The following is a 12,566-nucleotide window of genomic DNA, read 5'->3' as shown; positions in this document are numbered from 1 at the left end:
AATCATGGGAAAACCATCCCAAAGGAAAATCACGCCTGTGGCTAAAATAGTCAGGAAACAACACAAAAGACGATTCAGGAGACAAAAAAAAATACAGACTTTGCTTCTGTTTGAAAAACTCATTGGGTTCGCGACTGAGTTTAAAAGACTGTGTGTACATAGCCCAACAGGACCGATTAGTCTTCAGATTCTTACCCCCTTCCTTTGGGAAAATAAAAATAAAATAAAATTGCCCTCCAGATGGTGCCCCTGGCAGCTGCCTATTCTGCCTGCCCAACATCCTACCAGAAACACACACACAACATTTTTTTTTTATTTTGAAAACACCTTATTTAATCTTTTTAGTCAATTATATATAACAAAATCTACAATGCGATTATAAAATGGAATGGAAGAATAATACATATACAGTAATAGCGTTGTTATGGGAAGGTGACAGACGGATTTACGCATGATTCTGGTTATCAGCTCAGCAGTAGTCACTGATAAGAAATGCATAAGAGCTTGAGTAGGTGATTAAAATAGTCTACTACAATAATAAAAACGAGCATAATAAAAATTAAAACAACCTACAAGAAAAAAAAAATAAAGTAAAAAAAATAAAATAAAATGTAACCGTCATATATACAAACTTCTGTACAAGATGATGAAACAGGAATCGGCAGACATCGTTAGCGACGCCTCAATACTTTTTATTCGCTTTATTCTCTTATATGTAAATCGCTCCCTTAGTATTCTACGACATAAATTAGTATCCACAGCTCAGTAGCTCAATGTTTTGGAGGTTTTTTTTTTTTTGTATTTTATTTTTCTACACTTTTGCTTACTCTAAAGGACTTTCATCTAAGGTGATTGCACAACAATGAAAAAAAAAAAAAAAAAAGGAAAAATGCTATGACCCAAATGAGGTAAGTCCTGCCTGAATGATTGCAGAAGTGCCGTACATTGTGTAGGTGGCACGTGATCTACTGCATGATTCCAGAATCCACAGACGGCTGCTTCCTCGTGGTCTTTGGAGGGGGTGGCGGTGGCGTTTTGCTGGGTAGTGGTGGAGGCAGGTGCTGAAATAAAAGAAAAAATGGAAATATTAATATACAAAAGAACATGAGAAAATACACATGGGAAGCTGGAAGAAGGCGGCGGCAGTCTGTCACCCATGGGATTAAATGATGAGGCATGTTGAGCTCCAATATGCCCGATCCCACTTTCCCTTGATAGCTTCACATACTAATTAGATATTCGTCTTATGCATATGGACAGGGATGGAAGATTTAGGTTTTGGTCTATGGCACATATGACCCATTATGCCAGAATTGTCAGAGGCAGATTGTACGATATCAAGGCTTGTGCTTCCACCTAACTTTGTTTTGTTTTTTTTATTGATCACCATTAAGTGCACTTTTCTCAGTGATAGTCGGGCAATTACTATTGACTAAGGGAATGTTTAGAGAAGTTTATTATTTTATAAGGAAGATGCAGGAACAATCACAATTATCCTAAAAGTACAGAAGCGAGATGTGCGAGCGGCAGCTTTGTATGGTTTATGATGTCTGCACAAACTTCTAAAGATGCAAAAATCGATTTATCGTTATTATGGATTCCTTTTGTGATAAACAAGAAAAAAAATCCATAATGGCGGAGAAAAAAAAAAAAAGCAGAAATACTTCTTAAGCTCCGGATACTTCTAGCCAAAGACTGAGCCGTGAGGAGGATGCAGACCCATTTTTTTTTACCTATACAGTCCAAATTCTTATGTTGATTATTTTATCCCTGGTCGTTTTCTGCTCCAAATTCTCAATAAGATTCCGTGTGAATCCGCACTCTCTCCCCAGAGGATCTCTATAGCTTATTACATGTATACTAGAGTTGATAAAAAAGGATTTGCAGCAGCCACGTCATTAGTCCATGGCCAATGGAGAAGAGCCATGCAAACCTGCCGGCATCCTCAGCACCTCTTTAGTAGGCCCAGCGTGACGTCATGCTTGTGTTGTGCCGCAACGATGATGTTGAGCAGGACCTACTAATAATAAGAGGCGCTGGGGATGCCGGCAGGATGGAGTAAGTTCTCTTTCTTCTGCTGAACCAGGATCCAGCAAATCTTTTTGATCACCCATATAAATAAGTTTCATGTACGGTAATTATTAAAGGTGCACAAAATATTGCCCCCTACTGGTGACTACAAGTAGCACAATTATGGGCATAGTCAGGCAGTGACTGACCGAGGAACCCAGGATTTAATCCCTCCTGCCTCGTCTACATCACACGTGGGGGCTCTGCTGTATGGAGCGGACTCTGGAGATGATCCGGGGGTCCCGGCTGCATTATACCGCCTATGTGACTGCAATGATCGGGGAAGGAAACCTAATCATCGGCTGCAAAGCAAAGACACGTCACCAGCAATGAATGAGTGAAACAAGCACTGTACGTTTAAGCTTCTGTATAGGACGAGGATAAAACATATCAATGTAGTAATCCTCATACAGATGAGATGCCGCGCTATAACGTAGGGCAGCCACTCGGTGCGTACAGGCGGCCCCCAAAGTTTACATAGGAAAGGCCATTGCAAGCCGATTATGGAGTTAAACGTGGCCACATCTGCAGACATGCGATGGTCCTCCTCGTACGTGTATACTAGTGGTGGTCTCACACATCCCTATAGGTTCGGTGCCCGGCTGTGTGCAGGAGATATCCGGAGTCTGCCAGGTCACATTAGGCCCCATTGTCAGCAGATTCAGTGAGTCGCGCACACCTCGGGGGAGACGAGAACCGTATGTAAAAGGCACATCTGCATCACAGCAGCAATCTGTCCTTCGTGACGCCCTCCCGTATCCAAGAAAGCCGAGGGACTTCCTTATTGTCATTCTCTATGATATAGGTCCATATTACATAGAGATATGAGCAAGAGACAAGGACACAGAGTAGAAGTGACAGATGTAGAGACTAATGGAAGAGATGACAAATACAGAGATCATGGGTAGATACGACTATATCTACATCCTGTCTGCCTATCATTTCTAGATCTGGGTCCTAGCCATTATATCTGTAGATAATGGGGAGATACCTGTGGCTCCTGCCTGCAGTAATAGAGGTTGTCGGTGCAAGTCCCAGGAGACTCACAAAAAAGCAAAAATTATTTTTTATAATTGGTGGATACAGATTGCAGTTGATGGACCTAGGTCTTTTTTCAACCTATGTAACCCATGTAAACATATGAACCACCATATTAGAAGAAAGGTATGACATAGATATAGAGGCGATCCTGTAGCTGGATATAGCCCATATTGAGTTGATCGGACACACAGTGGGGCTTGAAAGTTTGTGAACCCTTCAAAATGTTCCATATTTCTGCATTAACATGGACCTAAAACTAGAGCAGATTTTCATCTAAGTCCTAAAAGTGGATAAAAAAACCCCCCAATCAAATATATCATGGCATGAACAGATTTCTGAAGATCTAAAAAAAAAAAGAGTTATTGATGTGTATCAGGCTGGAAAAGTTTTCAAAATCATCTCTAAATAGTTTGGGGGATTCCACCAATCCACAGACACATTATGTACAAATGAAGGAAATTTTAAATCCTTTCTACCTTCCCCAAGATCGGTCTACCAACAAAGATCACTCCAAGAACAAGGCGTATGGTCACAAATTGAGCTCACGGTAACCTCTAAGCAACTAAAGGCCTCTTATGTTAAAGAAGCCCTCCCATCAAAATTTTTCTTGTCTTAATATATTGCAGTCATCATATTATATGGCACTGTGTACTTACAATTGCTCATTTTGCCTTTCTACCTAGTTAATTCTTCTGTTTTCAAGTAGGACAATAACATCACACGATTAAAAACTGACTAACTGAATCCTTAAAAGCTCTGTGTAGAAATGGGAGGTCAATTTTCCCTGCACAAGTCATTAGTCACAGCAAAAGTCCATGGCAAAGGGAGGAGTGGAGCATCTGGGTCAGGAGGTGAAGAGGGGAATGATAAATGCAGGGACAAGAGACTTCCTGTTTCTACATAGAGCAGAGAAGAATTAGCTCGGTAGAAAAGCAAAATGAGCAACTGTAAGCACAGTAAGTGGATTAACTCTTTAAACTTCTGCCCCCATTTGCGGAAGTAAAATGTATTTTAGCAGCCAATCATTTCTAGCTTTTACCCTTTTACGTCAGCCGAAAGCTTACCCTTTGGGGTGGAAGTGGGGGTGTAGCAGGTGGGATGAAGTCTTGGTAATCCGTGACATTGCCGTAGTCTCCAATGCTACTTTTGACTGGTAGTGGTGGGGGGACATCCATTGGTTCAGCAGAACCGACGCCATTTTGTTCCATGCCTGGTGATACAAAGAAGGGAAATAGTAATAGGTCGTTCACTCTTCTGCCTTGATTTTATAATAGCCAGAACTATTCGTTCAGTTCACAGCCTGGGAATTTATAGACTGCAATTTCTATCAGGATTTCACACTGGCTATCATAGCTACATGGATTTACATGTAATTTACTCCAGAGCTGCATTCGTAGTTCTGCTGTCATTGGAAGCAGTCAGCAACCTCACTTTCTGACAGATCTCCAGCAGATTTAGAATGCAGAGCACCTTTAGTGTAGGGGGGGGCACTTAGTTTTTCCTGCCTTCAAACTACTGTGCAATGTGTGGATTTCAGCTCTGAAGCCTGTAAAATATATTTTTCAAAGAAAGTGATTCCTTTTTTCTGCGGCACAGATACAATGTAATCGGAGATATTGTCACTATCCATACAAGAGGCGACCTGATTGCTATGATTGTTTATCTCATCTCCCAACTTGTCAGTCACAAATATTACTAAAGCGGCCACGAGACCAAATCCCCTTTCTTATAAGATATAACAGGTGGAGACTGACCATTTTTTGAGTCGTCACCCAAAAGTTGTCGTTTTTTTTCCTTTAGATCCTTCTTATTTTACAAAAAAAAAAACACACATACACACAAGACACGAAGTAAAAAAAAAAAAGAAAGTGAAATGAATAAACTGATAACGGAGTTCTGCACACTTTACACTTACAGAAAATGAGAAAGGCAATGACCAGGTGTCGCTACATTCATTTCTAGGATGAACAACAGAAAAGCAAGCGCAATGAAGAGTTGTAAGAAAAGGCTAAAAACATATGTTTGAGCCCCCATAACTGCATGTCTCACGGTTGTTCAACAGCCGCAATACATGCAGGGGGGATTGCCGGTTTGTTAGACAATCCCAACAGCTCTCGAACAGCCGCGAGACATGCAGTTGTGGGGGCTCAAACGTCACTCGGTTAGCCCCCGAGCATGCTCAGATAACACTTTATCCATCGCTCATCACTAATAACCCCCTTTCCCATTTGTTCCTCTAAATTATCCATGTTCAGTAACCATCTCCTATGAGGACAGGGGCCACCCTCCACCACCTGCGGTGTCGCCTACTCTCCAGCACAGGTAAGCCCGGAGGTCCTGCTGCACATTGTATTTATTACTTTGTTATGTTGGGACTTGTTGTGAGTGTCAGAGCACGCTGAAGGTTGTAGTTTCCCGAGAGCCGTAGGTTGCTGACCCCTGAATCTGTAAACGCTCTAGTAGTGAGATGCTGGTGGGTGCCCCTACTATGACGCATTAGTGGGGTATACGCCGTATATCGTATGAGGGTCTTCCCTTCGTCACAAGCCATGGATGCACACAGCTGATGCATTGCAGAAATGTCTCTGACTGATAAGTTGCATAACGTACCTATCGATGGGCTGAACGTTAGCTTACTCCTGGGAGTGACCGGTGGGGGCTGCTGGGCAGAAGCCTGACTCTGGGACGCAGAAAACCTCCTGTCGCCAACGACAGCACTGAGAACTTGACTCCTCGGTCTCTGGGGTCTTAAGGGGCTTATCTAGAGGAGAAACGGATCAATACAGTTAGCAGAAAACAAGAGAAAATGCAATGGCCCTACTGTAATCCTCCATTATAGTGCAGCAGCCTTCAGCCATTGGAAGGGGGACGTGAAGGATGTGGTACATTGAGTCATTTATATTGTGTTCCCTGTGATGTCCAGGATCATGACGGCACCGTACACCATGCAGTGGTCACTCTTTGGTTCTGCAGCTCAGCTTCCAGTCACTTCAATAGGAGCTGAGATGCAGTACCAAAGAACAGGCACTATACAGTATATGGAGCTGTGCTTTTCTGGCTTCATACCCCTGACCATGGGTCCTGGTAACAGCTAATCACTGCTGGTGACAATTGTGGAGCCCCTCCGATCTGATACAAATGACCTACAGTTATTGCCTTTCTTACAAGAAAACTACAACTCAACCCCTAACAATATAAATTCAATGGCTTTTGTTGTGTTAATAGGTACAGATCTGTATCAGGATATATTTCTTGTGTTAGTAAGAAAGGCTACATCTGTATCCTAAGTTCATCATTATGTTATCCCTAAAAAACGCCTTTAATATACCTCTACATTTTTTTTCTGATAAAGAACTACAACTCCAGGCATAGTCAAATGATAAGATACTGTTTGCCTTCAGCTACCACTAGGGGGAGCTCACTCTATTACATTATTACTGCACGCTATGTAGCTCCCTCTAGTGGTGGCTAGAGGCAGACAGAATTTTATTGTGTCACTATATATACTATATATATATGCGACTTCTACAATAACCTGCCTTCTGCGCACAACTGACCGTCTCAGACAGGATCACGGCTTCAGATTGCTGCGGTGCAATATCAGCTGCTTTAAATTCTTTGTCGAATATCTCCTGGTGTTTGCTATTCCTCTTCTCCTTCTTTTTCTCTTTTCTGTCCTTATCGAGGTCGTCTCGGTCTAATTTATCTTGAGAACGATAATGCATCTTCTTTGGCAATAGTGGCTCAAGAACAAAGCTAGAAAAGAGGAAAGCTTCCATTAATCCTTCGGGAGCCGACGCATTTCCGGTGGTCAACGCAGTCCAGGTACTAAGGCGTTAATCCTTATGGCATCATGACTGCCTTCAAGGTGGCGAGGTGCTTTACATGCTTATACATGTGATTGTATGATGTCTGCACTTTACTAGCTCTATACAAAAGAACACTGGACCATCTTTTCTTATAGATCACCGCTCAGTCCTTCCATTCTGCCTCTTGGAAATGAATAAGCTACATTGTGTCAGACTCTATCCTCTCCCATTACGTCCCATTGCCAGTGATTGACCCCTACATCCGGACCCCTGGGCAGGCCGTGCACATTTCTGTGCATTGCAATGTGACACCAAGCACCTGAATGGAGCTTTGCTGTAATACCAGACTTGACCTATAATCGAAAGTGGTGCTATTTCTGGGAACAAAAAATAAAGCGCCTTTTCTGGTACAATCAACTTCAATTAAGAGTTTGTCAGCTCAGGACAATCAACTACTTGTTAGAAGAATCTTTGAAAATATGCAACACTTTCCCCCGCCCCCCACCAAAAAAAAGAGTTCAATTGTCCGGCAGCACCTATGCAGGGGATTTAGGGTATAACAAAGTAGTAATCAAAATCACTGGGTTGTCTGCGTAATGAGGGACAGGACAAGTTCTTCCAGTGAGAGAGACATTCTATGTAACGGCTGAGAGATGAGAACCCAACTGCTTCAATGACGTATAAGGAAAAGGGTTTTCTATTCCGGAAGATCCCTTTAATTTTGCTAACAACAGGCATAATGCAAAGTATATAAAGAAAAGGTACTTGCTGCCCGATGCCCAAGTATAAAATGCATAAAGTTTAATGGCAGTCAGTCACCAGTTACAAGGGAACAGAGCTGGAGAGACAGAGGTTTCAGATATACAAATAGCAATGCTCAGTCACCAGTTCAGGGGAATAGAGCTGGAATGACAGAGGCTTTAGATGTACAAATAGCTATGGAGGACTAGAGATGGAGTGACACAAGATTCAGATCTACATATAGCAATGGTCAGTCACCAGTTACAGGGGAATAGAGCTGGAGTGACAGAGGCTTTAGATCTACAAATAGCTACGGAGGACTAGAGATGGAGTAACAGTTACAGGGGAATAGAGCTATGGTGACAGAGGCTTTAGATCTACAAATAGCAATGGTCAGCCATATTTACAGGGGAATAGAACTGTAGTGACAGAGGCTTCAGATCTAAAAATAGCTATTGGGGAATAGAGCTGGAGAGACAGAGGCTTCAGATCTACACATAGAAATGGTCAGTCACCAGTTATGGGGGAATAGACTGTAGTGGCAGAGGCTTTAGATCTACAAATAGCTATGTGGTAATAGAGCTGGAGTGACAGAGGCTTCAGATCTAGAAATTGTAATGGTCAGTCACCAGTTATGGGGGAATACAGCTGTAGTGACAGAGGTTTCAGATCTTCCAATAGCTCTTCAGCCTCATTTGAATATCACTGCAAATGCTGATTTTTGAGGAACAGACTGGACATCTAAGGGTATGTGCACACGCTGCGGATTTTGCTGCGGATCCGCAGCAGTTTCCCATGAGTTTACAGTACAATGTAAACCTATGGGAAACAAAATCCGCAGTGCACATGCTGCGGAAAAAAACGTGCGGAAACGCCGCGGTTTATTTTCCGCAGCATGTCAATTCTTTTTGTGGATTCCGCTGCGGTTTCCACCTGGGCCAATAGAAATCTGCAGGTGAAAACCCGCAGAGGAAACCGCAAAAGAAACCGCGATAAATCCGCAGAGAAAACCGCAGCGGTTTTTCACTGCGGATTTAGCAAATCCGCTGCGGAAAATTCCGCATTGGAATCCACAGCGTGTGCACTTAGCCTAAAGATATTGCTGGACTTGTCTTTGAAAGAGCTACAAGCATGTATGAATAGTTTGGGGGGTGACATCCTGCTGACAGATTCCCTTTAAACCTTATCTGCTGACTTCACAGAAACTGACGAGTGCTGGGAGTGGAGCCAAAGAGACGAGGCCGACATTAGGCATCCGGGGAGGAGATCTACATTTCTCTAATATGCAACAACAGCATTACTTGAGCTTTTTAATCTGAACAGCTGTATCAGGTCTCAGTCCCGCAGAACTGTGACAAACAGCTGGGGCAAATATTCTGACCTCATGAAATGTCAATCGCCATCTGTAAGACCCAAGACTTCACTAAGCTCCTCGTCCCGGGGTTTAGAAGGGAGTTATCTGCCACCTCGGAATATAATGATGTTGTGTGATTTGCATATGTGAAATACAGAAACAAACACGGAGGACTTGGCACGTTAGAAATCCATATGGTCAGCAGTTATGTCAGCTGCAGATTAGCCGTCCCTCCGCAGCGTCGCAGGGGGTAGATGCATTTATAGGAAAAGGAAACAGAAAATATCCCTGCAATCCTTCCCTTTCTCGTTTCCTTTTATTTAATCCGATTTTGTCATTTACTAGAATTTAAAGTACAAAGAAGAAATGTCAGCAATGTACGAGTTCCTCCTCTTTCATATTGTCCCATGTCTGGCTGTGGGACAACTACCTGCAGCAGGACAAGCGGATATGTAAGCCCTCGCAGCTCAGCTTCTGTCTGGCCACAAATCCTACAGTCGACATGTAATACAGTCATGGCGTCCCCAGGCAAAATCAGGTGTTTTATCAGAGAGTCTCCAAAAACCTCACCATTAATCACCGCACAATATTACATACCCATCAGAGCCTGGTCTTGAAGGTGTGCTGTCTGATGACACGGAGGAAACAGAGACGACGGATAAAGGCCTGGACTGTGAAGGCATGGTAAAAGATCTAACCATAGATCTGGGCCGGTTCCCTAGTCTGTCGTCAATGTTCGAACACTAAAAGGAAGCAAAAAAACACATCTCAGTAATTCACTGTCTGTAGTACTGTATGCAGCAGATATTACTGTATACAAAAAGGAATTCATAGCGAAGATGTAGCAGAGCTGAACTTGTCATTTAGTGTTCTTTGATACAGTGTCACAAATTTGGAGAGAAGAAAATACCAAATATTTGTTAGAAATATCAACTTCATGGAAGGCTAGATACAAAAACACAAGCTTCTAAGAATTTAGGGGTAAAAGAAATTGTGTACACTGGCTGCCTGGTATCGCATCTGAAAAGAAAGCCTGAGAGTCTTGCATTCCTCCACCCACACAGTTTACTAGATGTGTACACAAAGCAATAGGAAAACATGTCAATCACTGTGTGTGGGCGGGGGCAGGCAGGACACACAGGCTTCCTCTTTATCTAGGCAAGGGAGACAGGGCTCTCAGGCTTTCCCTACATGTAGGCAGGGCTCTCAGGCTTTCCCTATATGTGGGCAGAGCTCTCAGGCTTTCCCTATATGTGGGCAGAGCTCTCGGGCTTTCCATATATGTGGGCAGGGCTCTCAGGCTTTCCCTATATGTGGGCAGGGCTCTCAAGCTTCCCCTATATGTGGGCAGGGCTCTCAGGCTTTCCCTACATGTAGGCAGGGCTCTCAGGCTTTCCCTACATGTAGGCAGGGCTCTCAGGCTTTCCCTACATGTAGGCAGGGCGCCCAGGCTTTCCCTACATGTAGGAAGGGCTCTCTGGCTTTCCTTATATGTAGGCAGGGCTCTCAGGCTTTCCTTATATGTAGGCAGGGCTCTCAGGCTTTCCCTATATGTAGGCAGGGCTCTCAGGCTTTCCTTATATGTAGGCAGGGCTCTCAGGCTTTCCCTATATGTAGGCAGGGCTCTCAGGCTTTCCTTATATGTAGACAGGGCTCCCAGGCTTTCCCTATATGTAAGCAGGGCTCTCAGGCTTTCCTTATATGTAGGCAGGGCTCTCAGGCTTTCCCTACATGTAGGCAGGGTTCTCTGGCTTTCCTTATATGTAGGCAGGGCTCCCAGGCTTTCCCTATATGTAAGCAGGGCTCTCAGGCTTTCCCTATATGTAGGCAGGGCTATCAGGCTTTCCTTATATGTAGACAGGGCTCCCAGGCTTTCCCTATATGTAAGCAGGGCTCTCAGGCTTTCCCTATATGTAGGCAGGGCTCTCAGGCTTTCCCTACATGTAGGAAGGGCTCTCAGGCTTTCCCTACATGTAGGCAGGGTTCTCTGGCTTTCCTTATATGTAGGCAGGGCTCTCAGGCTTTCCCTATATGTAGGCAGGGCTCTCAGGCTTTCCCTATATGTAGGCAGGGCTCTCAGGCTTTCCCTACATGTAGGCAGGGTTCTCTGGCTTTCCTTATATGTGGGCAGGGCTCTCAGGCTTTCCTTATATGTAGGCAGGGCTCTCAGGCTTTCCCTATATGTAGGCAGGGCTCTCAGGCTTTCCCTACATGTAGGCAGGGCTCTCAGGCTTTCCCTACATGTAGGCAGGGTTCTCTGGCTTTCCTTATATGTAGGCAGGGCTCTCAGGCTTTCCCTATATGTAGGCAGGGCTCTCAGGCTTTCCTTATATGTAGGCAGGGCTCTCAGGCTTTCCTTATATGTAGGCAGGGCTCTCAGGCTTTCCCTATATGTAGGCAGGGCTCTCAGGCTTTCCTTATATGTAGGCAGGGCTCTCAGGCTTTCCTTATATGTAGGCAGGGCTCTCAGGCTTTCCCTATATGTAGGCAGGGCTCTCAGGCTTTCCTTATATGTAGGCAGGGCTCTCAGGCTTTCCTTATATGTAGGCAGGGCTCTCAGGCTTTCCCTATATGTAGGCAGGGCTCTCAGGCTTTCCCTACATGTAGGCAGGGCTCTCAGGCTTTCCCTATATGTAGGCAGGGCTCTCAGGCTTTCCCTACATGTAGGCAGGGCTCTCAGGCTTTCCCTACATGTAGGCAGGGTTCTCTGGCTTTCCTTATATGTAGGCAGGGCTCTCAGGCTTTCCCTATATGTAGGCAGGGCTCTCAGGCTTTCCTTATATGTAGGCAGGGCTCTCAGGCTTTCCTTATATGTAGGCAGGGCTCTCAGGCTTTCCCTATATGTAGGCAGGGCTCTTAGGCTTTCCTTATATGTAGGCAGGGCTCTCAGGCTTTCCCTATATGTAGGCAGGGCTCTCAGCCTTTGGCTACTTTCACACATAAGGTTTTTTGTTTCAGGCACAATCAGGCAAGTTTTTAAAAAAAACGGATCCATTTTTTTTACGCCGGATCCGTTTTTTTCTCATACACTTGCATTAGCGCCGGATTGCGCCTGATGGGCAGACGTTTCATCGGTTTTGTTCCGGATCCGTCCAAGTACTCGTTTCCGGCGGACGGAGAAAATGTCCAGAGGAACGTTTTTTTGTCCGGCGAAAAAAAGCGCACAGTGACGGAACCGGCCAAAAACGCGTAAAACGGAGATGTGAAACAATCAATCCGGCGTGCGGATCTGGTTTTCCAAGCATTTTTCATTGAGATCATGCATATTTTCCGTTCTGGGGTCTCTCTCTCTTTATCGCTCTCCTTTTTTCCAGAAAGTCACTGTAAACTCAATGTTAAAAATAAAAACCGGATCCGGCAGAAAAACGGATCAGTTGCATCAGTTTTTTCACTATTTGCAACGGATCAACCTGATGTGTGAAAGTAGCCTTTCCCTTTATGTAGGCAGGGGGAGGTAGGACACTTCTGAATCAGACTGTAGCATATCCCCGTGGTCAGCATATTCGCCTCCATGCTTTCTTCAGGTTCAGTAGCGGAGGAGACATCTAACA

The 12,566-nt window shown here is 44.2% G+C and overlaps 1 protein-coding gene across 1 annotated transcript in view; it reads right to left on the bottom strand.

The window, feature by feature from the left end:
- Positions 1 to 304: 304 nt before the first annotated feature.
- The window catches only part of DOCK1 (dedicator of cytokinesis 1), a 478,132-nt gene continuing 465,870 nt past the window's right edge, over positions 305 to 12,566 (bottom strand). The window contains exons 48-52 of the mRNA XM_077258384.1: positions 9,613 to 9,758; positions 6,669 to 6,867; positions 5,722 to 5,872; positions 4,176 to 4,321; positions 305 to 1,061 (exon numbers count right to left, since the gene is read on the bottom strand). Coding sequence (XP_077114499.1) covers positions 966 to 1,061; positions 4,176 to 4,321; positions 5,722 to 5,872; positions 6,669 to 6,867; positions 9,613 to 9,758 — 738 coding nt within the window. The 3' untranslated portion in view covers positions 305 to 965. The remainder of the gene's footprint in view (positions 1,062 to 4,175; positions 4,322 to 5,721; positions 5,873 to 6,668; positions 6,868 to 9,612; positions 9,759 to 12,566) is intronic.

Source organism: Ranitomeya variabilis, chromosome 4 (genome assembly GCF_051348905.1).
Source record: "Ranitomeya variabilis isolate aRanVar5 chromosome 4, aRanVar5.hap1, whole genome shotgun sequence".
Taxonomy (NCBI): domain Eukaryota; kingdom Metazoa; phylum Chordata; class Amphibia; order Anura; family Dendrobatidae; genus Ranitomeya; species Ranitomeya variabilis.
The sequence above is the reverse complement of the archived record's forward strand: the minus strand, read 5'-3'. Positions and strand labels throughout refer to the sequence as shown.